At 36.6% G+C, this 27,297-nt stretch overlaps 1 protein-coding gene and 1 pseudogene across 2 annotated transcripts in view; both read right to left on the minus strand.

Moving 5' to 3' along the window:
* The window catches only part of LOC123678819 (ras-associated and pleckstrin homology domains-containing protein 1), a 384,693-nt gene that overhangs the window by 250,078 nt on the left and 107,318 nt on the right, over positions 1-27,297 (minus strand). For both annotated transcript variants that reach the window (XM_045616056.1, XM_045616055.1), the window contains one exon: positions 17,248-17,349. In XM_045616056.1, the coding sequence (XP_045472012.1) occupies positions 17,248-17,349 (102 nt within the window). The remainder of the gene's footprint in view (positions 1-17,247; positions 17,350-27,297) is intronic.
* On the minus strand, positions 22,439-23,212 carry LOC123678822 (annotated as a pseudogene).

Genomic DNA, 27,297 nt, shown 5'->3' on the forward strand with positions numbered 1-27,297 from the left:
GGCATCTATAGCGATCCTAGTAGGTACATCTGAGAATTCGAAAAATCATCATTTAAAAAATCGGTACTGGTTGAAGAAACCCCTCTTGATTTCTGAGCAATATTTGGTACTGGCGGCCTGTCGATCCAGAACTGTCGTCATATGAAATCGTATTTTTGAACTTGTCAACCTTGTCGATTTGATCAAAAATCGCCCTGAATCATTTGAAAGTATCAATCTCTATATTAAAAAGATATCGGGGTATTGAAAGACGTATTTTAGTACTAATTTGTATTTTCATAACTGGTTGAGAGCTCCTATTAGATTTCAATTAAATTGGCGCTTGGCAATTTTTAAATTACTACAAATAGTTGTATTTTCACTAAGAAAATGTGTCTTGTTTCACTAACTTTGCGCCCCTACAATTTGGCGTTCCGGTATTCCGGTCGTGGCGGCAGCCATGTATCCTTCTTTCTTATATAGATATAGCCTTTCCCATAAGAATCCAAGTATGTAGGTTCACCAAATCACAGCCTAAACGGGACCAGCTAGAGCAAAAATGACAAGAATAAGACCCCCCTCGAAATCATCTCGAAACCCCAGGAAAACTTCCAAACTTACGATTTTCCTCGAGGTTTTTGAGTATCAAGTTATTTGCGAGTTATTTTGAAATTCAAGTCTCACTCCTCTATGGGCAATTTGAAATTCCACGACGAAAAATCTACTGGAGGGTCACAATCTCATATTTGAGGTTTGATGTTTTCTTTAATGATAGAAATTTTGATACTCTTTCTTTCAATCATTTTGTCATAATGAAAAGTTATTTGCATGACACATTCTCATGTGGGCAGGGGCCAAACGGTAGGTCCTAGGAAAAAAAGTCATATGGAGTACCCCTCCTAGAATCAAAGGAGTATACCGGGTAGATCGTGTCCGAAAAAAAAGTTTTTCTTGACAGAGTCCAAGGAGCGGATCACCTTCGGCGAGCAAAGCGAGTAGTCAAATAAAGATGATTTGCTGGAAATTAACAGTAACACTGTTAGATGAAGAAAATTGAAGAAAGAACGAAGTTGGCTCAGTCCAAATTGGTCGCATAATTTCAATTCAATGGACTTAACCCTATAATCTGATCTTCAAGTAGTCTTCATCTGAAATATTAAAAATTAACAAGCAAGAACTTTATGTTATATTTTTAACAGTTTTGATTAACACAAAACCCTCTTCAACATAAGATGACTTGCAATATACCGCCTCTCAAGGCTCTGGACTCCAACATCGTACGTTATAAACGCAAAAGTGAATTTTGATTAGCCTTATCGACTTGGAGAAATTCGATCAGAGATTCTTATCTCTTCTCGCTCTCGCAGCAAGTCACGTCCTGCTGCAGCGACCTGCATTACCGACAGGGTTCGGACATTCTCATTTCCTGGTATTAACCTGTCACCCACAATCTGTTTGTGAGATCGATAATGTCTGTGTTACACATTATTCGGCCGGAGTCCTAATAGGAACCCGGCTTTATCGGTTGCATTTTATCTCACTGGAGGGATTAATGTGATTGCTCATCCGTAATACAGATGTAGCCGGCGATTGAATTCTAATGGGTATGTGTGGAATAAAGATCTTGGTTTCGCTTCATGCGTGCACGCCTGTTTCTCTGCTTATATCACTTCGATCGATCGGAAAAGTACCAAGACCAAGATTGAATTCAGACAAAGATTTCTGATAAAATTTGAAATGGTTGTAAGGGCAACACTGTCTGTGTGTTACTTTTGACATTTCATATGTCATTTTTATTCAGAAGGTTATGCCATTTTATCATAGAGAGATACATGCTTCAACAACGTTTACAAATTGTTGAAGTGTTTTATCAGAATCAGTGCTAATTGTGAATACTGAAATCAAGGATCAGGCAGCAGTCTAATGGAAAAATTGTCACCTGTTAATTTTTCGTATGTTGTAGAATATGACCCCTACTGAACAAGAAAGTCAATGGGCCCAACTCAATCCTATGACAAATTTTTGAGATACAGGTTGTCGAAGTTGGAAAATGGTATTTCTTCCTTGAAGTAACATTCCTCGTAGGAATATATCTTGAATGAAACACTTTTGTGCGAAAAATATTGCTTACTCATAAGGTAATAATTTGAGACTGATTTTTTATTGAAGTTATTGTTAGATACAGAGTGAGTCAAACATCATTCAAAATGAAATTTGTTTAGTTCATAATTCACCCTGTATTTGAAAAAGTCAACCGTGTTTCATTTTAGATGATTTTCTCCGATTAACAGCAAATATTAATTTTGCAGACACGAATCAATCAGCAAAGTATTACTTTTCCTGCCTAGACAGAAGAATGATTCTCCTCAATGGGAATAAAACATTCGACATTCTCTGAAAATCAATATTTTTTGCCTCCTCCCCTATTTTTGGAGGAATAAGTACTTCTTAATCGTTATCACTGTACATAATATGAATATATTGGATATTTTTCCAAAAAACTGTCAGATATTTCATAAGTTGTCATGGTTCCATGGCAACTAAGATGCATAGAATATTCTATGCATCTTGATGGCAACCAACCATTTCAACAATTGCGATTTCTGTCAAATTTCGTTTTAATTCATCACTACATGAAAATAAAAATATTGTGGGATTGGTAATGATATATATTAAATATTATTGTAAACAATCGAAGAAAAAATTATATGTTCAACTCGGCAGCAAACTAGATTGACTGCCTTGGCTGAATTATTATCAGCCGCGGCTGTCAATCCACTACTTTGCTGCCTAGAAAAAAATATAACTATTTCCTAAAGGAATGCCATTCAACACCCTGTATCTCGAAAACTAGTCATGATTGAGCTGTCCCATAGACTTTCTTGTTCAGCAGGTAATATTTTACAAAACAGGAAAAATTAACTGGTTACAATTTTTCCATTAGGCTGGTTCCTGGTGTTCTAAGAAGAATTCATAGACGATATAATTCTGTTTTGGCGAGTTGTTCTCGAGTCAAATTACGAGGTGCGCCCTCTTCCAGGGGTTTTATGTTTCGTCCCGAGATCGCTGGTGGACTAATCAATTAGGCAATCCAGCGATCTCTGCCTAAGACACACTTTCTCACAACATCGAGGAGAGGTGACTCTGTTGCAACGCAATGACCACCGGGATCAAAGTACGTGTGGCGCGAAACCCATAACGCTATCTGTGAGCAGACAGAGTCACTACACTGTTAATCGACTCTCAATTCGTCGTATTATAGACCAATTTGAAAGTGGAAACAAGTACAGTTCAGTACTTGATACTTGCATTGAGTACAGAAAATTTCACTTTCAAATTTGTCCACAATACGACGAAAAGTGAGTCAATTAAAAGAATAATGTCGTCCATGAATTTTGACAGATTTGGAAATTGAATTAAGACAATTTCGAGAGACCCAATGACTTCATGGACGCCCCTGATATCCACTTTCAACTCTTTTGCCTTTAATCCCGAAAAAACTCTCCAGATCAATTTTTTCTAAGCCTTTCCCAAGCTTTATGGGAATTACCCTTCCATACGATCATTTCATCCGTTGCTTAAACCGGTCGATTGTCGTGAGATTACCTCGGACGAATGTTTGAGAAGGATCAGACTTTGATTCTGTCTGAGAACGGAATTGGCATAAGCCCAAGAGAACTTCGGCAAATATTGTTTCACCCGATCTCGTCTGAAGGCAAATACCAAGGATTCGACTTCATTTTATAATGAGAGCTTTTTCGGTTTTGAAATGTTATATTTACAGATCGATGAGTTTGCTTGTCACTGTTTTCGATTGTTGTTTTTTCTTCTTATTTTCACGTATAGTTTGTAGTGCATTTATTTTATATACCCTAGCACAGCTTTGCTGGAAAATCTTCGAGAAGCCATCATACGAAACACATTGGAAGACCTTCAAGTTGATGGCAATAATAAATTATTAAGAGAGAACAAAGTTAACCATCTCAACTTTGTAACCGACGATACTGCCTGGACTCCCGCTTCAGAGCAGATAGACTTGCTGGATAGTGTGCCATTCAAGAATGCTGTTATTATATTCTTTTTCCTTTAATATTCCAATTAGAATAGAGAAATAATAAATCAATAATAAAAATAAAATATTGTATTAGAAAAACAGCTAAGTAGACACGTTTTCCGAATAGTCATGTAATTCATGAGTAAAGACGATAAATACTCCTAGAAAAGTTGAAACAAAGCGATCAATTAAGAATTGCCTTTCCAGCTGCAAACTAGCGAAAATATTATTCAAATATGTTCCCTGGTTCAAAAGTTATGGTAATTTTTATCTTAAATCGCTAAGTCTACTTTGAACGCCCTACAAATTATGAACCAGCGTTGACCAGAGTCTTGTGATCAGCTTTTCTTATTAGAGACCTAAAGGTCTAAAAAAAAACAATACTATCATTTGAAATTAACCGGTAACCATTTTTCATATACATTCAGGTGCCTGGTCCTTTAATTACAAAGATATTCGTATTGTTTAGGTACTGTATATTTCCAATTAGTATTAGTGTCTGTGTTCAAAATGTTCTTTCACAATCTGTAATTATGGAAAGCACTACTTTAAGTGGAATAGTATGTTGTTATTGTTGTTTTTTCTGTGTGTTATAAAATTTTGATTCAAACAATAACACAATTTAATATATCGATACCTAGGATTCATTCGGAAATTCTACCAATAACTAGCTTTTCATCCATCATGTTCTTAAAAAAAATTGTATTCAAAATTATATTGCACTTGAACCTTGTTACAATATAGACATTATTTACATAATATTCATCTTCACTTGTATTAATACCGAATAATAGCTTTATACCGGTTACAACGTCTGGAAAAGACTTCCTGTCTGAGTGGTAGCTTCAAACTAAACCCTCCTCAATACAACTTGTAAGAGTATTGCTGGGGGGGAATTGGGGGTGAATTCACTTGAAAGGAAGTAGAGGAAATGGAGTGGCAGCTTCGGCAAAGTTGTTTAACTTGTATCTTCTTCATATGACATGCTGATAAATACGTCTAAGCCCTTCTCCGATTGCACTGAAGCCAACCTCCTCTTGTGACATTATCGAATGGAGGTCTTTAATTGGTACTTTGATGAGACGAAATTCGGGATTACCTCTTGAGGGAATCTATTTGTGAATTAATTCATCCGAGGTAAACGAGAACAAATAAGGCTGCAACCCATGAAATAGGTTGTTAATCATATACTGTAGAGAGTGCCTTCAAATGGAACATTCAGTATCAAAGACGGGAATTATACAAAACTTTAGGGGAACACAGAACAACAAAAAAAAAGGATATTGACTGGAAGAAATATATACATGGTATCAAACTGAGATTTAGCTTTCCTATGCATCCGGAAATATGAACCTTTCTTGTATTACAGAAAAGTGCAATAAGAATGCTAACCAACATGAGATATGACCAGTCAAACACAGGTATGTATATTCAAGGAAACCGGAAAGCTATCCATTTATGCAAAACTATTGCATAAATATAAGAACAGACTATTATTAAACAAGAAATAACAACTTTATATACCCCAAGCCAGAAACAAGCTGTGTAGTGATACCTGGAAATTTACAACTCTTTTCCAAATGATATGACTGTAATTCATCATATTAAAACCCTCAAATCGGTAAGAAATTCAGGAAACTTGGCAATAGATAAGTCATACAGAAGACCAGCGCTGGTTTTCTCTCTCTTCTACCGCCATGGTGGAAGGGAGAAGATTATCGAAGATGCAGAATTGGAGGCATTACTTGATCAAAACCAGTGTCAAACGCAACAAGAATTGACAAAATCATTGACAGTGACGCAACAAGCCATTTCAAAACGCCTGAAAGTCATGGAGATTAAGAAAAAGGAAATTGGGTGCCGTACGAGTTGAAACCGAGAAATGTTGAACAGCGTTTGTTTGCTTGTGAACAGCTGCTGGCGAGGCAGAGACGAAAGGGATTTTTGCATCGCATTGTGGCTGAAGATAAAGAATAGGTTTATTACGATAATTCTAAGCGCATAAAATCATTGGGATATCCCGGCCATGCTTCCACGCCGACGTCCAAACCGAATATTCAGAGCTCCAAGGTCATGCTCAGTCGTTATCAAACGCAAATAATGCGTTTGAGCCGAGCATTGGAAGAAAGACGGCCGCAATACAAAGAGAGACATGATAAATTGATTTTACAGTATGACAATACTCAACTCCATGTTGAATGTGGTCATGATTTAATTGGAAACGTTGAAATGGGAAGTCCTACCCCACCCGCTGTAATCTCCAGAGATTGCTCCCTCGGTCCATCAGTTGCTTCGATCATTTGCACACGGCCTGGTTGACCAGCACTTCCGATTGTATCGATTCGTGGTTCGCTTCAAAAGATGACCAGTTTTTTCAACGCGGAATTCGTAAGTTGCGCGAAAAATGGGAGAAAGTAGTGGCCAGCGATGGACAATAATTTGATTCATAAATGTATAACCAGTTTTTTACAATAAAGCCTCGAATTCATAAAAAAAAACTGCTGAAGAAATATTATACGCCCATGTATAATACAATACCAGAAGGCACTTATATTCTTCACGGGCCACAAAGTGGCGAGTTTTTGAAAAAACGAGTGGTAGACTCAGCCGCCTGTACGAGTATTATACATTATTTTCTCGAATTCACTGAATTTTTATTAAAATCAATGAAATATTTCCATAAGTATCGATTAGTGAGTTTTGCATTGAAAAATGTGGTTTCTTCTATATCACAAATTCGACAGATAATAGTCCGTGGCAGGACAATTCCGAGTATCACCAAATAATAATGAAATATAATCATGAAATCTATGCAACTCTGCGATAATCTCGCACGATTTTATTCTACAAGATGTGGCAGAATGAACGGATAAGCCACAAAATTAGAGAAATCCTATTCTTACGTTTGGCGCCATCTACAATAGCAATATTTGGCGGAGATTTGGCGAACTACATAAACAAGTACAGAATCACCCTGCTTGGCCAGTAAGGTATATTCCGGTAGGCGATACTCGATAAAAAAAAATAACGAGAAATTTCGTCTCGAAAGGTCAAGTAACAACCTTCCGGAACATCTTACATAAACCCAAACGCGAATAACGTGCAACATCAGATCGTGTTCCCGTCGTAAAAAGTGAAACCGTATTCATGACATCACCGCAATCCGAAATAAAGCGAGCAATATTCGTCGCTGGTACAAGACGATACATTATGAATGTTGATGCAAAGAGAAAATACCATCTCCCATATTACATCCGCCATTTATCTTCCTCGGATGTCGCGCGAGTACGAAATTGAATCGAAGAATTCTGACTAATGTCCCGAACATGATCCGAATCGGGGATAGAGCCAGAAATTCCGCGCACTGGGGATATCTATTGGATTCAGGAGAGGAAGTGAGTAATGGTCAGCAAGTTATATCCGCGAGGTTCGTTAGTTTCCAATCTTGCGGAACCGGGAGATACGAAGCGATAGAGAGATTGGATCTTGTCGGGCTTATCGAGTTGCATTTTGCGATTCAAGGAACAGTCCGTTAGTTGCCAATTTTGAGAACTGCTGGTGCTGATTGTTAGAAACAGAGTATTTCACCAAAATGTAGATATTCTAATTAAAAGCTAACATTACCGTTTGTGAGAGCTCGTTCGCCAAACAAAATCAATTCTGACTGTCCGTCCAGCCCTAAACTCGATTAATTTGGCATGGATTTGTCTGCCTTGTTTCCACTTAATACCAACAATCTGAGGGGTCATTGCTACAAGTTACAGAAAGAAAAGTTCAATATCACCCCTCTTCAGATCCTCCTGTTTACTCGAGTGTTCGACTCCTGGAACCTTCGCAGGTCTTTGGTGCTTCTTCTGTAAACATCTTTAAGAATATGTATGACTACTTCATTCGGAGAATGAATTTGGGTTAGGTGTGTGATGGTTTCTAACATTTACCTCTTCGTTTTTCATATTTCTCTTGCTGTGGAGTGTACTATCAAATCAACTGATTATTTAATGTGATTTTGTATATTTAGAGCTACCTATAGGCCTAGCCTCAGCCCCTATCCATAGTTAATAATAATAATTCTTGTAGTAATATTTAAGATGTCTACAACAGTGGTGTGCTCACTTCCTCTTGAAAAACCTCAAGATTAAAGTGGCGACTGTCGAAGAGACTAACATCTTGGATTTCAATGGTATTGGTCCCTTTTTACTTGATTTCCGCACCAGTATTTTAGACATCTTAGTAATATTATAACGGCATCTTGACATCTAATTTTTCCGAAAAAAAAAAACACGCTGCTAAAATGCTAAGTAATATTTCAACGAGAAGCACGAGTGCTGGTGGCAAATAATATCCGAGTCAAAGAAGAGGATTTTTTCACAAGAAGAATTAAAGGCCCTAAAAGTATTTCACAAGACTATTTCATGAGACCATAGTTATTCGTATTGTTATTTTTGGTAACAACAGCTGTCAGGTTTTTCCGCGGGTGTATTCGAAAAAACTGCTGACAGGTGCTGTCATATAGTTTGTCCATCTAGAAACCATGTGTAATTCAAAAGTGAGCGTTTGCGATTGGTGGATATTAAGACGAGGGAAATGGTCTAATGAAAAGTAACATTACCCTTTGTGATCGCTCGTTCCCAAGACAAAAACAATTGTGACTGTCCGTTCAGCTCTAAACAATAATGGTTTCTGTTCAATGAAGGGCAGTTCGAGTCTTCAGTGATGCTTCGCTAACTAACTTGCTTTCTACTCTTGAACGCCGTAAAAAAGTTAGAGGTTCTATAGATATTTTATAGATATTTTCACGGGCAGTGCTCTTCTGAAATATCAACAATCGTTCTTCCTTTTGCGGTCTCTTCGAGGTTGACCCGACAAGTTCAGTCTTCACACCCCTTTGTGGTTACTTTGGAGACCTGCAGAACATCTCTTTTCAAAGACTCGTTCATCCAATTAACCCCGAGGCACTGAAACACATTGCCTAGAGAGGTGTTCCCCGAGGCATATAACCTTCAGAAATTCAAAAAGAACACCAATTCCTACCTTCTAGCTTCCCGTGGTTCTCACAATGTTCTCTGAACCTAACAGGATATCTCCTTTCGTGGAAACCATAACATAAAAACAGAAAATCTCTACGAAAAATACTGAAAACTCGAAATTTTCAAGGAAGTTCGATCTCGAATGTCCCTATTGAATTCATCAATGGATAAAACTCGCCTAGTGATTCCTCAATATTTTTTACATAATGAAAAAATTCAAATAATTGTTGGATGTAGCAAAATCATCTGAAAAAAATTCATTACTCAGGTCACACAAAATAATATCTAGAACATCTTTCATATAATCGAAAAACACAAACGAAATTACCGGCACAAAGTTTATTAGTAGATAAAATGATTGAATTATTGTATCAAAGGTACAAGTGCGATGTCTCAGCATTATACTAGGACGTTTTTACTCAGCAAAAGCTTTTGTCTCCCTTCCTCTCGAAATACAAAGTTGGCCTTATTGATCCGATTCAGAATTTTTTTCCTTTTAAAGTGATATCATAGGGGCATCTCATTGTTTCGAAAAAAATCTAAAAAACTTGCTTAGTAATATTTCAAATGATTCGACAAAAAGTAACCTGATGAAGCCATAGTTTTGGTAGAATAATTGTCGTAAACATCAAAAGACTGGTGGAAATTACCTTGTTTTATTATTTTATCGATAATGAAATTCCATCAAGTAGAAAAATAACCTCTTCTCATTAAAGAAGAAAACATTAATTGGTTTCTTTAATTTTTTTATTATTGTACGTTAGAATGAAAAAATATGTGACAGCCGGGATTCTAGCGTTGCATCAATATCTATCTACCTTCTATCTAGGTATCTCACAAACTAAATATTATATTATAAGCCATACTAACTATACCCAATTAAACAACTGATGAACGTCATCTACTTTGAATCAGACGAAATATTTACGGATTATTTGATGGAAAACTCTTCTCAAATTCTCGAAAGCTCGCCAGGAATGAAGTTGTCAGTGCTTGCGTTAGTTCGAACGCTTTCCTTCGAGTCATATTTATTCATTTTGGTCCATAGTATCATCATTCAATATGCCAAACACTTTTTGTTATCTCGAATGCTTCCAAGAAAATTCGCACCGACGACGTAAAAAATCATTGCAACCTACCCCCCTTTGGTTTGTTGACATACATCCCCCTCCCAAATGAGCAAGTACATTCCATTGCGAGTATATCACGCGGAAAATGGCCGGGGTGGAAAATGCACAAAAGCGCAGCGATAAACTTTTCCACACACGTACGCCTGGGCTCTGTGGAGCCACGCGAAAGCACTCGTCGGTCCACGCATACATAGAAAATGAGGAAAGTCCCCCTTGCCGATGTTGGTAAACACTCGCCCGAAGAGTGGATGGGTAGTTGAGGGTAGGTATAAGCCGGTGAGTATCTATTATAATTCTAAAGTGTTGGGGAGACTTGAAAAGTGCACATATTGATGTTGCCGTCGCGGATTTGTACGACATGGCTGTTTGAGGGAGAAGCGAAAGGAATTAATTTGGGATGAAGGCTTTTGGCCGAGTCATATAGGATGTTTTTTTTTTCTGTGAAATTATGGCATGAAAAGAGATTCCGTTTATTTCTGTAAATACATGGTGATAAGTAAAAAACCGGTTCGATGCAAACTCAAACTGGAAGGAACCGTCATTCAACAGACAATGAGCTCAAAATAACTCGGAGTGGAAACCACCAGCTTTAAAGTTCTCTATGCAGAAGTCCAACAGCTAGCTATTGAGGGAGAGCAAATACTGGAAACCTGAACACAATGCTTTGGAAAAACAAATATATACTCAAAGAAAGTGAGGTGAGAATTTATAAAGCAGTGGTACGCCCAAGTATGACCTACGCCATAGAAATCCGTGTAGAAACAGAGAGAACCAAACAGAAGATCAGACGGTAGAAATGAAAATCTTGAGGAGATAGACAGGCCAGGAGGTGAATAAGAGAAAGGTTAGGTATACAGGATGTTGTCAAATGGAGTAGGCAAAGAAGGAGGGAATGGAGAGGCCATGTTGATAGGATGGCGTCAGATAGAATTGCATATACATCTGCAAACATGAACGACCCAAATACCAGATTTTTTACCCATATGTCAGATGACATATTGCTGAAATTGTCATAAAGAAATTTGAATGATTCCTTAATATACTAGGTGTGCCATTCGAAATAAAGAAGTAGTAGTCTGTGTCCGCTATAACCGGAAGTTGTAGGCATCTGAACATATTTCAGGGAACTAGATCATTGTCTCAAACCCCAACATACAAATTTTCAGCACAAAATTATGATTAGTTTTTCATGAACTTCAAATAGGCTTACATGATAAATTACCATGTTTAAGGTTCTGTAGAAAATTGAATCAAATAATAACAAAAACAACTGTTCTTCATTTATTGTTTTAATGAGAACATGTCTGAATGCAGACCTGCTTGTCATACTTAGATTTCACTCATATATGCCAGTTTGTGGCCGCTTGACTGATCTAAAGCATTATCTCATTCAAATGAAATTATCTCAAATCTTATAACTCCAACAAAGTGGTTTGGTAGGAATCTGTTACAAATTATTCAGAAAAACAATATGTGAAGGTAAATGGATAACTGAGTACCTCAGGTTGTCGATATTGGTATACCACAGGGTACGGTTCTTGAACCGACATTGTTTCTGGTTTCCATAAACAGCTTTTTGAGTAATTCAAATTCAGATGTCGTTTTATTACGCTGAAGTAATTGTGATTCTATTTTTGTCACCATTGTCTTGGTGAAGTAAAATTTTGTCTTTTGAATTTGAGGAAGTTTCTATTGATTTCTTCACTCCAACAACGTTATGTTATATTCACTGTTGATGATTTTGCCTTTATCAAGATAGTCAATGAAAAATAAACTACCCACGTCCCAAAATACGAATGCCTTACAGGCAGATTTCACTTTGGACGGTTATCACTTAGCTCACACTATTTTTGACTCAGGAATGTAGTGATGATTCCATATCACATATCGACGCAAAAAATCCAGTTTATCTTGCTTAAAAAGCTCCATACGGTATTGGAAATATACGATGCATAAAAAAGAGCGACACCCATTTCGAGAAAAGCTTCCTCTTGGGCGACGTTCACGCAAAATAGTGAATAGACGGCATTCTGATATCTTCATTTCTACCGCCATCATACGCAACTTCAATTTACGATGGCTCAAAACCATTTCGTGGACTTTTTTGATATTTTCTGAAACAACTGCCAAATTGTTTCGAACTTCGAATTGTTGCGACCAGAGCATTCAGCATTGGATCTTCCACCACGTTTGAAATCAGAATACTACCTTTCAATCGTTGTTGCCGATGTAGCAGACTCTGAATAACACTTAACAAACTATTGCTAAGCTGGTAGAGTATCTTCTCCCATGAAAAAATAACAGTTTATCAATACTCGAAACTCGTGTTTATTTTGAAGCTTGGCAAAAAAAAAGTTGTATGGCACTGGCGATGGCATCTGTCACTCATTGGGTTCTCTGGCCATCAGTTGTGCCACAACCGACATACATGTCACTTCATTAAGAACTTCAGATTGGACAGACAAAGTTATATCATCAGCAAACAAAATATCCAAATATTTTATCGATTTGATCATTGAAAAAATTATTTCATAATAAGCATTTACGCACACACGTCGATTCTAAATATACTGAGGTATGCGAATGTACGCCGAAGGAGGAGGGCTCTTTCTCCAAAAATGAAAATACAACTGCAAACTAACAACTAACTAACAGCAAATTGAGGGTCTACATTGTGCAGCATTTTTAAGATGTGGCTAGGGATACTCACAGTTAACAGCACTTTGGATCTAACTCGAGTAATATTCTGAAAAGCTTTTTCCCAATTTGATTTTCACTTTCACACATTCCAACCAACGAAAACCAGTACCCAATCCAAAGGAAAGTCTGGGATTATCCTAATTGAACTTCTCGGAAATTTATGTTCCAATCCATCGCACCACGCTGGCGGTTTTTCGAGAAAGTGGCGAACAACACGTCTCATTATTCTTTGAGTGCGTTCATCCTGCCGGTGCAATAATTCAACTGCCATCCTCCCAGTAGACGCCATCATTAATCCATTACCGGCAGCGATGAATATCAAAGAGACAGCTCTAGGCAAGGTAGTCGGCCGATACAACTCTGTGTTCAGTTTGTAATATGGCACTCTAAATCAATTCAGACTTTTCCGTATTGGTATAGGTTTTTATTTATCGACGCTCGATAGTTGTAAGGTAACGGCATTTAATTGTTGTTGAATGAAGTGGATTCGACGATTCTCTTCTCTTCAAAAGTTGTACTTTACAGGTACATTGGACATTTGCTGCCTGGGATTTCCAAACTATCTGGAGTATTGAATGAGTATTCAATGATGAGGATAAGATAGCTAAGGAGGTTTCATTTCACTGCGACCTAATGGTCTATTGTGCCCCCCATCCGAGCTATTCTCTCCATAACGTGATTTACAGATCGCATTCCAGTTCTAGAGTTCTAATGAACTGCAATATCTAAGATGGCTTCAAGGAGGCTAATTCCTCACTTCTACAAGTTTTGTGTCCAAAGCCAGTTTTGCTAGCGATGGCGAGGAATTCTGTCACTAGGTGATCCGGAGTTTTTCTTTCTCCCCACAGAATCTGCACTCGTCAATTTCTGTTAGACCCATTCTTATGAGGTGTTTTCTGAGGCGACAATGCCCTGTGAGGATTCCAGTGAGGAGGTGATGATGAGGATGAGATATTTTCTATTTTAAAAAAGGAATTAGGAATCAGAGAGCTTGGTCCTCTCTGGCCAATTACCATCATCTGACCTTCCCAGCCAGGAGATGATGAAGAAAACTAGCATCAAGAAAACCTTCACTCCGATGCTAAGTAGAGAAGAAAGAAGATTGGAAAAGTCAACAATCCCAGCTCTCAAAAAGAATACAATCAAATGGTATACAGAATTGAGTATTCGGGGCTGTCATCAAGTGTTCTCAATCGTTATAGGCCGCTATTTAAGTGTTTTTCAGACTGAGATCCTGTGAAGTGTGGAAATGAGCCTAGTAAAAAACATCAATGTGATATAGAAATACATTCCGACAGTCAGTCTGCAATCAAAGCATTGAGCTCACATATCATCAATTCTAAAATAGTATTGAAATGCCGAAAAATCTCAACGAAATGCAAAAATTACAAAGTCTGCTCAATCTGAGATCCAGTGACTCAAAAGAAATGGAGAGGCCAACACACTTACGAGAAAAGTAGCACACACTCCTATCATTGATCCAGAGAATTTCTGTGGTATAGATAAATATACCTACAAGAAAGAGTTTCAGGAGAAGTAAAAAAGAAAAATATTTTGGCGTAATCTGCCTAGGTTGGATCATTACCAAAAGCTTCTCTTTAACTTTGCGATATCGAAGAAGTATCTGGTTCTTAGCAAGACTATGCTATATCTCATGAATCTCATGAAAATGATTCTAGCAGAAAACGACGAATTCTGTGGGGAGGAGGAAGGAACTCCGGATCACCTGGTGACGGAATGCCCCGCCATCGCTAGCCAACGCACAAAATTCTTTGAATAAGAGACTTGTCAAGCCTCACTTTGTTGTCCTATTTGGAAATTCCGGTCAATCAGAAATGTGATTCATTCATTCAATGCAACAATGAATTGACGTTCATATGACGTAACATCCGAGGTAACATCCTGATCATCAATTCACTATCAATATGGCATTCCACAGACAGAGGACCCAAAAAAGAAAGAAATATTTTGACGTAGTATTCACTCGCCTTGAACAGATACTTCCATTAATCTGAGCAGAATATTCGACTTTTAATTGCAGGGTTCAACGAATCAATAATATATTCGGGTTTTGTTTGTTTTGGTCAACGAATACAAAGCCGCACCTTATAAAGTAACATTATGAATAGGGTGATAACCGATGCATTCTCATTCTTGACCTGTATCTGTGTTCAAAACTGAACATGCCTGCAGCATTGCCTTGTGGAGTTAGCATTTTACTTTGTCATATTGATTGGTGTTGACTCAGATGCTACAAAATTGATTTTACACCAGAATGCACTTAGGTAGCCAGGAAACAAAGGAATCGAGCAGATATATTTGCCATTAATCAAATACAAATATAAGAAGGTCATGCTACTTATTACTGTTCAACGGATATTTTAATGGTTGGACAAGCCTTGGAGTTAGTCTTCGGGAAAATTGAATATAAATATGTAGAAATGAGCAGTTACTCATCCAAATAATAACCCCAATCGAGAGCTTTTCTTTTACAAGACATAATTTGGCTATGGTCAATACCAATATATATATATATATATATATATATATATATATATATATATATATATATAATATAGGACCATTATTAATAGTGAATTAAAAAGACCAAAGATATAAAAATGTTCTATATGAGAAATTGTATAATCTGAAAATGAATTACAAAAATAAAGCTATCCTTTCGCGGTTATGATATTAATATTGTACTCTCCCATTCACAGGGTGTTGTACAAGCTCTGTGACAAACTTTGACAGATTATAGTAGGGCTCATTTCAATTCGTCTGATTCGTTTTTGTTTTGAAACTTCATGTTTTTATTTCATTGATGGTCTTGAGCTCAGCACTGTTGGAGATACATAGATTGTACCAGTGAGATAAGTAGCTGCTTGGTTAAATGCAAATTTCTCGAATAAATGGGTAGGTTCAAACCTCGTTCACGGGATCCCAATCTCTTAGATTTTTATTCATACGGACATATGAAGGTGGACATTTCGAACAGAAATATTTTTCTTTGTTGAAAAAGGTTGCTACAATATTTAAAGTCGAACATATTTGTGGTTTTAACAAGAAAAATTTTTTTTTTAATTCTTGTAACTTCTAAACGAAAACGAATCAACCCTTCATTCATGGGAAGAAATTTTCGTAAGTAATTGCACAAGTGCATCAAAATTATCGAGGAAATTACCGATAATTTTGCATGACAGCGTTTGTCATAAAAACTGCACGAGTTCATTTTCATTTTTGGAAAAAATGAAAATTTTTTTTTCAAAGAAAACACGCTGGAATGCGAAATTATCTGGTCATTTTGATGCACGAGTGTAATTCGGGGGAATATTTCCCGAATAAACTGTTAACTTGTCAAAGTGACATAGATTCCATAGATTCGAACTGTGTAAGATGCATAGAAACTATGCATCTATGAACAGAACAATTATCGCAGTGCAGTTTCGCTTCCTACAATGCAATTATCGCTGTAATTTTCGATAATTGTTCTCCATATACATAGAATTTTTGACAGGAGGGAAATATTCGCTGTAATTTTCGATAATTGTTCTCCATATACATGGAATTTTTGACAGGAGGGAAATATTCAGAATGAATGCAGCTATCAGGCAATAGAACTTGTACAACATCCTTTATAAGCTGTTAATCGAATGCAACTACGATCTCAACTATTCATCATAACACTATACGACCCGTTTCCAATCGAAATGTAATAACATCACTACATGACAAATATTAACACAGCTCCATATTGATATTGACGGAAACAATGAAGTTCATCGGTTGACAATAGGCTTATGTCATCCAATTTCGGATGATTTATACTCAGATAAGGTCTATAATATTTCACCGTACAGGAGTATGTTATGAGAGATATATACTGAAAAGGTACGTCGAACATTGTGAATTATGTTGTTATGAAGCTACAACGGGGCCTATAAGCTATTAAAGCAAACTGTTGTTTATGCGTTCTCTACCTATTGATCAAGATATTTGTTAGTTTAAAGTTCATTATCACTCTATGCGAATATGTGCGGTATAAAATAACGAATACCTTATAACAATTATAAGTATATTTCAGTTGAAGGTAATGTTCATGATGCCAAACGACCATTATGAATCAGCAAATTAAAGAAAAGAGCGTGTTCAATATTTTCATAAATTTAGATTATATTATAGGTAGAACTTTATTTGTTTATATAAAGTAATTACTGAAATGTTTATACCACCATTCAAATGGATCATTAGATAAGAAATCCTCATCAGATTATAATAATCTCATTAAATGAAATATCACAAAATTCTGTGGTCTCAAATAGGTGCATAATGAACACAGGTTGTTGAAAAAACTTACCCCTGATAAAGTTTTCAGTTCGCCTAACCATTCATTGAGCAACTGTTCGGGATCAGCCTCAGGATCTGAATCAGGATCATCATCGTTGCTGATCTTACTCATCTGGAATGGAATTTGAAATCAGTAAAACCCAGTATCAAATGTGAAATTGTGAAGAAAAACTGCTATAGGGAGAGATTAGGTTGTTTGAATATTATCATCGTATACGGAGATAAAGGGTTTTCTAATAAGAGGTTTTATTTTGAATGGTCCGCTATCTAGCACTACGCCATTTATAAAAATGGAAAGGTACACGCTTCAGCAACTCATTGAAAATGTTAAAATTCACTTAAAAAATGGTGGAAATGTTGGAGTCACAGTTTGCAAAACTTTTGGGTCATAGTCAAGCATCTTCTTCGCCAGCAATAGTAGAACTGTTGAAAAAATTTGAGCAGTTGAGACAAGTTAGTGATGTGAAGAATCTGAATTACTTTTGAGTCGTCGTAAAGCATCTTCTAGACCGGCAATTGTGAACTGGAAAAAAATCTTGAAGGTTTTTCATATCAACAATTTTTGTTACTTAAATATTGTAGACGTTTTCTGCGAGTGTTTTAAATTTTACAACAAGCCAGCTGGTCGAGGTGATCCAAAGTCGATGTACGAACAGAAATCCAACCACTGTTATGAGATGTTTTCACGCATGGTTTGATAATGCCCAAAATCGAAGAAGAGTAGGCACCGGATGTCGAAGGGGCTCAACTGAAGTTCTACATCTGAGACTTATGGTTTTAGAGACCGATTTGCGACATCTCGATCTTTGGCTGATGAGTGGTTAGGAGAACAAGGTCAATCAGTAACTCTTCAAACGATTAACTGCCGGATAAGGTCTTTTGGTTTACAGCATTATCGACCCCATCGTGTGTTACCTCTGACGGTTGAGCATCGCCGGCAACGAATACAGTGGTGCAGATAAAGTCATCATTGAAATGTGGAATAGCATCAGACCGTCTGTTCTGATGGTTCTCGATTCTCTTTGGCCGAAAAATAGTTAGACGGAGAGAAAGACCTAAACCTCAGTTTGATGTTGAGCGTCATGTACACCGGACAGTAGGCTTTATGGTATGGAGTGCTATTGCACATGCAAGTAGGTTACCTTTAGTCTTTATTCGAGGAAACATGACAGCACTGCGTTACCTTCAAGTAATAGTGAAGGCATATGTTTTCCCTTACTTTAACCGGCTCGAGAATCCATTATTTCAGCCAAATAATGCCCGACCTCATGTTGCCAGAGTAAGTTTAAACTTGTGACCCATGTGAATATTTTGCCATGGCCGCCCAGATCCCCCGATGTTTCACCCATAGAGCATGTTTGGAACATCATGGGTAGAAGGCTTGGAAATTTACCCTAGCCTCCACGGACTTTGGCGGCTCTGATACATGAAGTACAGGTAACTTGGGATAGTATCCCTCAGGAAGGAATAGACCATCTTATTGCATCAATGCCGAGACGTGTTGGGAGTGTATAGATAATCGCAGAGGACAAAAACTTTATGAAGAAATTTATTGAAAAAATAATTATAAACCCTTCATTTTTTTCTGCGAATTTCAATCATTCACTCGTTGCTATACTATCTATGTTTCATCGACAAAAAAAAATTTCAAATTTATACAACTCCTTCTGGGTGTTGCAGTTTCTTTGTCAGTTAGTATATTTTTATATCACACAATTACATTATTTTGTTCAATCGCTTATTTCTAATGTGAAGTTTATCCATACTTCTTATAATATAAAGAGATATATCAATACACAATTGACGTAATGGGAAATAACCAGAATTCCTCAGTTCTCGCTGAATAATGCAGCAATTTTCCACTCCGACCCAACACCAGAACGCCATAGAACATTATCCCGATCCGTCTTCATTTCTCGCTCAAATTTTACGATTCGAAATAAAACCCCAGGCCAATATCTATAAAAGATCCATATCATTCTAACGCCGTGTCACATCCATCTCCCATTCTTTCGGAACAAAGACAGTTACGAGTACAATGTGTTTAAACTGTGGTATAGTTTCACACACACTTGCTCCAAAGTTTTCCGGTTTAATATGACATCGTAAAAACTTATATGGAGGCTATTTATGTAAGCGTGGATTTCGAATGTACCGGGAATTTCTACGACCAAACCGTAGTTTTATTTCTTTGGAAGTTGGGGAGTTTGATATTATGCGCTCTCCTGTGCATCGGGATGGTATTCGATACATTCAGATTTTACATTAGTTCCAGTGGTGTTAAGTACAGAAAAAGTATTAATGAAAATTGAACTTAGTTTTTTAGTTGCCACATTCCCACATAAGGTTGTACACCACACTTTGACTTTCCATGCCAAGCAGAAATTAACTTTAAAGCTCCGCATAGAAAAACCCTATTCGAATGAAAAATTCAATGTTTTTTTGTTTATAACACTTGAAGAAATATTGCATTTTATGAATGCTAAGGTTTTTCAATTAAAAATTTTACAATTTAAAATGTTTTTGATGGCACAACTGCGTTTTATTTTTTGACATTTTTTAAAGTCATTTGTGGTCAGTAGGCCATTTAATCATGGAAAGATACACGATTTGATGAAACAATTTAACAATTTCTGAACGTTATTGGAGAATGTATCTTTTCAATATCAGATGGCAGAACATGCTGAAAACAAATGACTAATGTAATATAAAAAAATAATACACAGTGCGTTGCCATTATAAGCACTTCAAATTATTCAATTCCTATTGAAAAAGCCCTAACTAACCTAACCTACTAGACACAAATGTCTTCAGAAATATCAATTATCCTATTGAAAACCCTCTACATCAACTGATCTGAATTTGTTTGTTTCTAGTGATAAAAAAATTTCGAACAAAATCATTCATAAAATTTATTTAAACCATATACCATTGGACTAAGGAATAATAAATAGTATTCAATTCAATTTTAATGAAAATAATAATAATAATTCATTCACCATAAAAACAATCATCAATATAAATCTAAAACAATGTTATAATCGATTGAATAACTAACTAATTTCTTATTTGTTCTAACACTGTTATCTTTACTATATGCCAATTTTCCCCCATATAACTGATAACAAACAAATTGTTGAAAAATGGAATTGTAATTATGTAAATTCATTGGAATTGAATTTGTGATGATCACAAACTCTTCCTATTTTCAAGTTCACATGTACCAACAAAATGAAAGTCGAAATTTCTGTAGGACGAACTATGAAACATGAAAACGATATTCAAGCGAATGAGTTCATGTCTCAGACCAGAATAATACAATAACAGAACACAAAATAACAGATTCTGACTATCAAGTGAAAAGGAGCCTCATCACTCATAAAGATTATTGCGTTTTTACACTCTTTGTCCAGTGAGGGGATCTCAGAATCCCTTCAGGCTAGAAGAAAATTTATAGCACATTTTCGGACTCGGTTTTTGATAGAATCACCCTGGTGAAAACGGCAACCTCATAAATTCAGCTGTTTTCAAGTTATAGATTGGAGAATACTATAATAATAGTCGTAGTCAATTGGAACGAAATCTTTCATGAACAAGCTCATATCATTATCGAGGTCACATGTGCCAAGCAATGCCAAGCCAACGAAACAATACCGATTTTTTTCAGGACAAAATAAGAAACTTAAAAATAAAATGAAAAGTGGATAATATGTGCTAGGACCACAATAACAGAATAATAGATCAAAAAATAACAGAATAACAGGTTATTAAAAACGGTCAACAACAGAATGAAAAATACCAAAATGAGGAAATAGCAAATAAGACATGACTTATAAAAATTAAATCTATACCCAATTTTCAAACCGAACATTAGGAGAACCGAACTTCTCCATAATTGTCATTCTTCCAAAAATTCCTTACCACCCAACGAACATTTCGCTTATTCATCACCGAATCACGTTTCCCATCGTCTATTGTTCGAAACTTGTAAACGCTATTCCTGGAAACACGACCATATGGTCATCGGTATCATCGCCCATACTTTTTCGAAAAGTTCCCGAGCTCTCTCGCTCTCCTCACCTCTCCTCGGCCTACTCCGTTATATTTTTACGCATATCTGCCCACGGCCACGGGTGTGGGCACCTTGATGTCGTTTCATGAATGGGACCTGAGGTGGCTCGATCTATTTTGTTTTATGGTTGTCACACTGGTCAACGTTGATGGATGGAAGTGATTCGCGTACGAATGTAGCCGGTTCTTTTGCACAGACGCGTCGTAAATCACTTTCGCTCATTTAAGTCCTAATGGTCCATATGGAACACAAGAGAATTTATTTCAAGTGTAAGAAGGGGCTGGAAAATGTAGAGTCATCTGATGGTGGAATTGTCCGATTGAATTCATGAAGGAAGTAACTGGAGAATATATGGTGTCATTGTTGAGATAATCTACGATCGATAGAGATCTGTTTGTATTGGGATGGCAGTACTTCATTAGATGGGATGTCTTAAGGTTGGCTACAGAACCCACCGTTTCTTCAAGTCTTCGATGCTTTTTTCTTTATTATGGGCCCGTAACCTACTGACAATAGGCTTGTATATATCATTAGGTTTGGTAGAATACTGTTGAAACAATCTCCAATCGAGAGCGATGTATGTGTCGTTTTCAGGTTTGGTGTTATTCACGCCAGTTATTCATTAGATGAGATGTTCGAAGGTTGGCTACAGCTTCTTTAAGTATCTTCGTTGATATCCTGATTTCATTTGGAAAATCTTTTCTCTTTAATATGGGCCCGTAACCTTCATGAAATAGACTTCTATCAACACCTTAAGGTTGGCAAAAATGTTGATAATAGGTATACAACTTTGCTTCCGCTGTTAAGTAGTAGTCGAAATAAATAGATCGTAGATGTCAAACAATGAGTTAGGGTATTTGTAAACATAACGCTATCGAAATATTAGTCGATATAAGCCTGCATCATAAAGTTATTCTCCATTAAACATGTCAACCCACGAGCCAAATTCTCGTCATTTGCGGGAGGTTTTAATTTTCTGATTGAATATAAAGAAATCTGCGAATGCTCTCAAGTACTTATGCTGCTATTAGCGAAAGAACGTGCCGAGAGTATTCACAAGTCAGGAATTTCTGCTTAGACAGTATTTAATTGAATAAATAGCATTATATGTTTTGAAATATAACTAGATCTAACCAACAACTGAAGTGTTTTCATCTGGAAAATCATGCTCAGGAACTTCCAAATTTAAAGGTGCTGGGCCTTTTTTAATACGTCCAGAAGCATCATAATTTGATCAGTGACAGAGATAGTAGTAGCCTCCAAATTCACCAGAGTTGGCAATAGGTACACATCCTAAGAGGGTACATACCCCAAGAACAACCAACCATTCAGGTCTCTTAACTCTATAATTATCGTGTTGTGGTTCTCTAAGAGAATTTACAGTAACACTTTGTTCAGCTAATATTTCGGAACCTGTCCTATGCCTCACGAAAAGTGGTTTACCTCTCCATTTGAAAGTAACTGATTTTCCCTCAGGTATATCTGACAACTTGATTTCTATCTTTGCCGAGGCCAATACATCGCACTCATACGAATTGAGTTACTACAGCTTTAGCAGAATATGCTCCAGAGACTGCGGCAGCTCCTGCTATCAAATAAGTTTTTCTAGATACTTCAGAGTTTTCACTTTTTACATTAGGATCTTTCGTAGAGGTCCTTCTGTAATCAGTGAAATCTGGAACTTTTATATCAGTGTGAGCCCATCGTAGTTGCGATGACACAGTTGGGCCGCAGGTAACGGCAACGTTTCCATCAAGTAGTACATTCCCCAAATTTAAACCTTTGGATGGTAGGGTTGTAGCTTTTTTAGAGATCCTCCTTTTTTCAAATTGTTAGAGACCAGCAGGCTTGCACTTTTCAAATAGGAGGATACGTTAGGCTTTAACATTGTGGGATTGTATAAATATTTTACAGGTGATCTAATCTGTCTGAACGCTTCAATTTATGACGTCGAAGACCAGTATGAAGGTGGAAGAGAGAAGGTTTTCGAAGATGCAGAATTGGAGCCATTACTTAATCAAGACTTGTGTCAAACGCAACAAGAGTTGGCAGGATCATTGGGAGTAACGCAACAAGCCATTTCAAAACGCCTGAAAGTCATGGAAATGATTCAGAAACAAGGAAATTGGGTACCTATGTAATACTGACAGTTCATTCATGAGTTGAAAATTCATAAAAATTTGCTGAAAAGTACTAATGCAAGAGAGCTCAATAGTAGAGTAGTAATATAAGAGGAGGGATTTAGCCTAATAACCAATTGAAACATTTCCTGAAATTTTTAAATTTCAGGGTCTTTACTTCGAAAGGTTTCTGTCCAAAAGTGCTCAAAAAAAAGCAAGAAAAAGTAGTTTGTAAAACAAAACACAAATATACTGTCACTAAGACAAGATAAACAATGGCCAACATCAAATGAGTTAAATGTTACAGTGCATGCCAGGTCAGATGATTAAAGGTCATAGATCGTCTCGAATTAATTTGGATAAACAGAAACGATCAGATCTACTCGATTTACACCGTGAAAAATGTGAAAATATCACGCGAAACTCTGTGGTTTAACCATTTGGGCAGTGACGTTCTGTTTATGATTAATGGCGTTATTTATTTTCTAGATATATACGGCAATAACGACAGTTTATGGGGCTGAGCAAGCAGATTGATTATTTTTTTCTGAATGGAAATACGAGTTTAACTCGGAATTACTTCCGTGCTATGTAGTCGTAAAAATTCAATTCTGTTTCCTAAATGACATTTTCAGACATTATGGAAATTTACAGGATAATCGTTACTTCAAAAATTAAAAACAAGTTATTTTCAATTGGTCGATATCTCAAAATGTATAAGCCAGATCAGATTCAACTGAAATGTTATGTCGACATAAAATGAAGCCATTTCAGTTCTGGTATCCATTCGATTTTTAGCCCATAGAATGATTGAAAACAATTATAGTTGAAACCATAGACCTATATATCATGGACTGGGCGTTAGAGAGAGACCATTGATATCGGTGTATTGTGGCAAGTATAGAAGAGTTAATGGCAAAACATTGGTTTCGTGAATTGTTTGTGTAAGTTTTCCTGTGGTGATTACAGAATCCTTAATGATTCAATAAGTGTTTGTTGTAATTCTTCTGCTTATTTTAGTACTAATAAACAATTTTAAGTAAGTCATATTCGTGAGCTGCTAATAATTGTGTAGTTAGATCTAAAAAAGGTTGGACGTGTCATTTTATGGGTAAGAAAACAATAAGTGATTTATCGTTTATTTTATTGAATATTTAAATAGGTTTCCGAAAAATTAAATGAAATGGTAAAGACAAAAAAACCTGCTGTCACAGTCGTAATATGTAGTAATCACTTCAAAACAGAGGACTATTATGTCAATCCCTAAGGAACCCTAACAGAGTTTTGAAGGAAGGAGCCATACAATTTTGATATTTAGAGCTGACAACCAAAAAACTAAAAATATCATTCGAACAACTGAAATGAAAATACTAAGAAACATCTCAGGATACACACTAAGAGATAGGAAAAGAAACACTGACATAAGGCACGAATGTCAAGTAGAAGACATTTTCAGGTGGGGACGTAAGCGAAGAAGAGCCTGGAATGATCACGTGGACAGGATGACTACGGGAAGACTGGCAAAAATCGCTAGGGATGGTATACCACGGACACGACGCCCCTTAGGAAGACCCCCAAAGAGATGGATGGATTCGTGGTCATCAATATCTCAAGAGAGCTGAGAGTTGGAAAACACAGGCCTAAGGCCTATGTTATGTGGAAGAAGAAGAAGAAGAAGAACATGTGTTACTACAATAATAATGAATACTATACAGCAAATTTCTACTCTTCAAAGATCAAGAGTTATGAATTGTTGACCATGTTATTCCAGTTTCGAAGACCAGATTCCCTAAGAGTGGATGTATTCTCCAATAAATTTATTATCACTAAGTGTCCCTTTTCTATGTCACTTAATATAGGTGGTCTCTTTTCTTGTTTAACCTTCACTAGGGATTCACGGCTTGGCTTGATTCTCAAGTACTTGAGGCTTGAGCTTGACTTTATTTCAAGTCAAGCTCAAGTCAGGTAGTAATTTTTCAATCTCAAGTCAGGTCAAATGTTTATCTATCCAGTATTTGAATCATATTAAGTTACTTGATTTCACCAGTTTTATTGTGTAGTGTCACATCAATAAAAAGATGATTAACTGAGAAGGAATCTTGCAAAAACATTTTCATTTATCAAACTTATTATATAAAAGAACCGAAAATAGCTTTTTTTGTAATAGACACATAAATTGAATGACTATGAATCATAACAAAATAACAAATAAGTTTGTTAATATTGAGAAACCTCCAGGCTTTGTTTGATTTCATAATTTTCCATCCAGAATCTAAGAACCATGAGGCATCATATAGATTTGTCGCCTAATCTACTGCGGGATTTCGTAACTGTAAGAACAGCTCTGGAAAATTGTCTCCCAACAGGAACTGAAGATGCTGACGTTGATAAAAAATCCTTGACCATTTTGGCCAAGTTTGGAGAGATATTTCTGAAGCTACCAAAATCTACCAATAGATTTCATAGAGATACGAGAAAACTACTAATAAAGTTACACTGGCGAATGCTTCAGTCTCCCGGCGCTCGAGGAATTCCCTTATTTAGTCGAAGCGCACACGAGAATGCAGAAATATATGCCGTGCTACGCGTGCATATCAAGCTCAAGTAATATCAAGTAGCTTGATATCAAATCAAGCAATAAATATCTTAAATCAAGTCAAGTCAAGATCAAGTATGTAATTTTTTACGAGCTTGATTTTCAAGTAAAGTAGTAGCTACTTGGCTTGATGAATCTTTACGCACTAGTGCGGGAAATAGATCTCATTTCTGAATACAATTGTGGCGTCGGCATCATTCAAACCTTCCAAAAGATAAGGAAACCCCCCCTTCCTGATTTACATACCAACATCTCACCAATTTCACGGTGCCACGTGAAGGTGCCGCCTATTTCCTTCACTCATTTTCCCAATTATGTTCATACGCGTCCGAAAGGACCGTTACGACGAAATTGAGTCGTAAAGCAGATTATGGAAGCAGATAAAACTGTTCGAGCTATCTGAAAACTGAACAAGTTCATTAGAAACGCGGAGATTTAATGACGGTTCACAGCGAGACACTTGAACACAATCGATTTTTACGTCCACCCAGAAATTTATGATTATATGCCGACCGTTCAGCTGACTGAAGACTCGAAAACCACTAAGGAAACATCGTGTGTACAACTACGTAAAAAAACAGAACGACACATAGTACAACTTCATGCGGCTTGATGGAATTCATCGAGTGTACGCGATGTGAGATGAATTACAAGGAGGTTGAAGAATCTTAGATACTACTGATCGTAGTGAGAATGATACGTTAATAGAAAAACTTATTAATTCATCTCTATCTATATTAGACATGTTTTTAAAGGTCTTTATCTCTTACAAATTCTTTATGATGTCATGTCATGACACATATAGGGTCATACAGAAATGTTGGTACATTTGATATAATTGTCTGAGAACTGTCAGCCATCCTGTTGAATGCATGTTTTTACTAGTACCGCAAAATACTTCATAATTCGACCCAACACGCAGAAGGAACTGTCTAAATTTTATTTTTTTTTTGTAGACCATAGATAGTATAACAATGAGTGAATGATTGAAACTTGTAGAAAAAAACGAAGGGTTTACAATTTTTTTCATTAAATTTGTTAATAATGTGTTTGTCCATCGCGATTATCCAAACACTCCCCAACACATCTCGGTATTGATTCAATAAGATCTATTCTATTTCTTCTTGAGCGATACTAACTCAAGCTACCTGTACTTTATGACTCAGCACCTCCAAAGTTTGTGGAGGTTGGGGTAAATTTCCAAGCCTTCTACCCATGATGTCCCAAACATGCTCTTTGGGCGAAAAATAGGGGCATCTAGGCGGCCATGGC

This window comes from Harmonia axyridis, chromosome 4 (genome assembly GCF_914767665.1).
Source record: "Harmonia axyridis chromosome 4, icHarAxyr1.1, whole genome shotgun sequence".
NCBI lineage: Eukaryota > Metazoa > Arthropoda > Insecta > Coleoptera > Coccinellidae > Harmonia > Harmonia axyridis.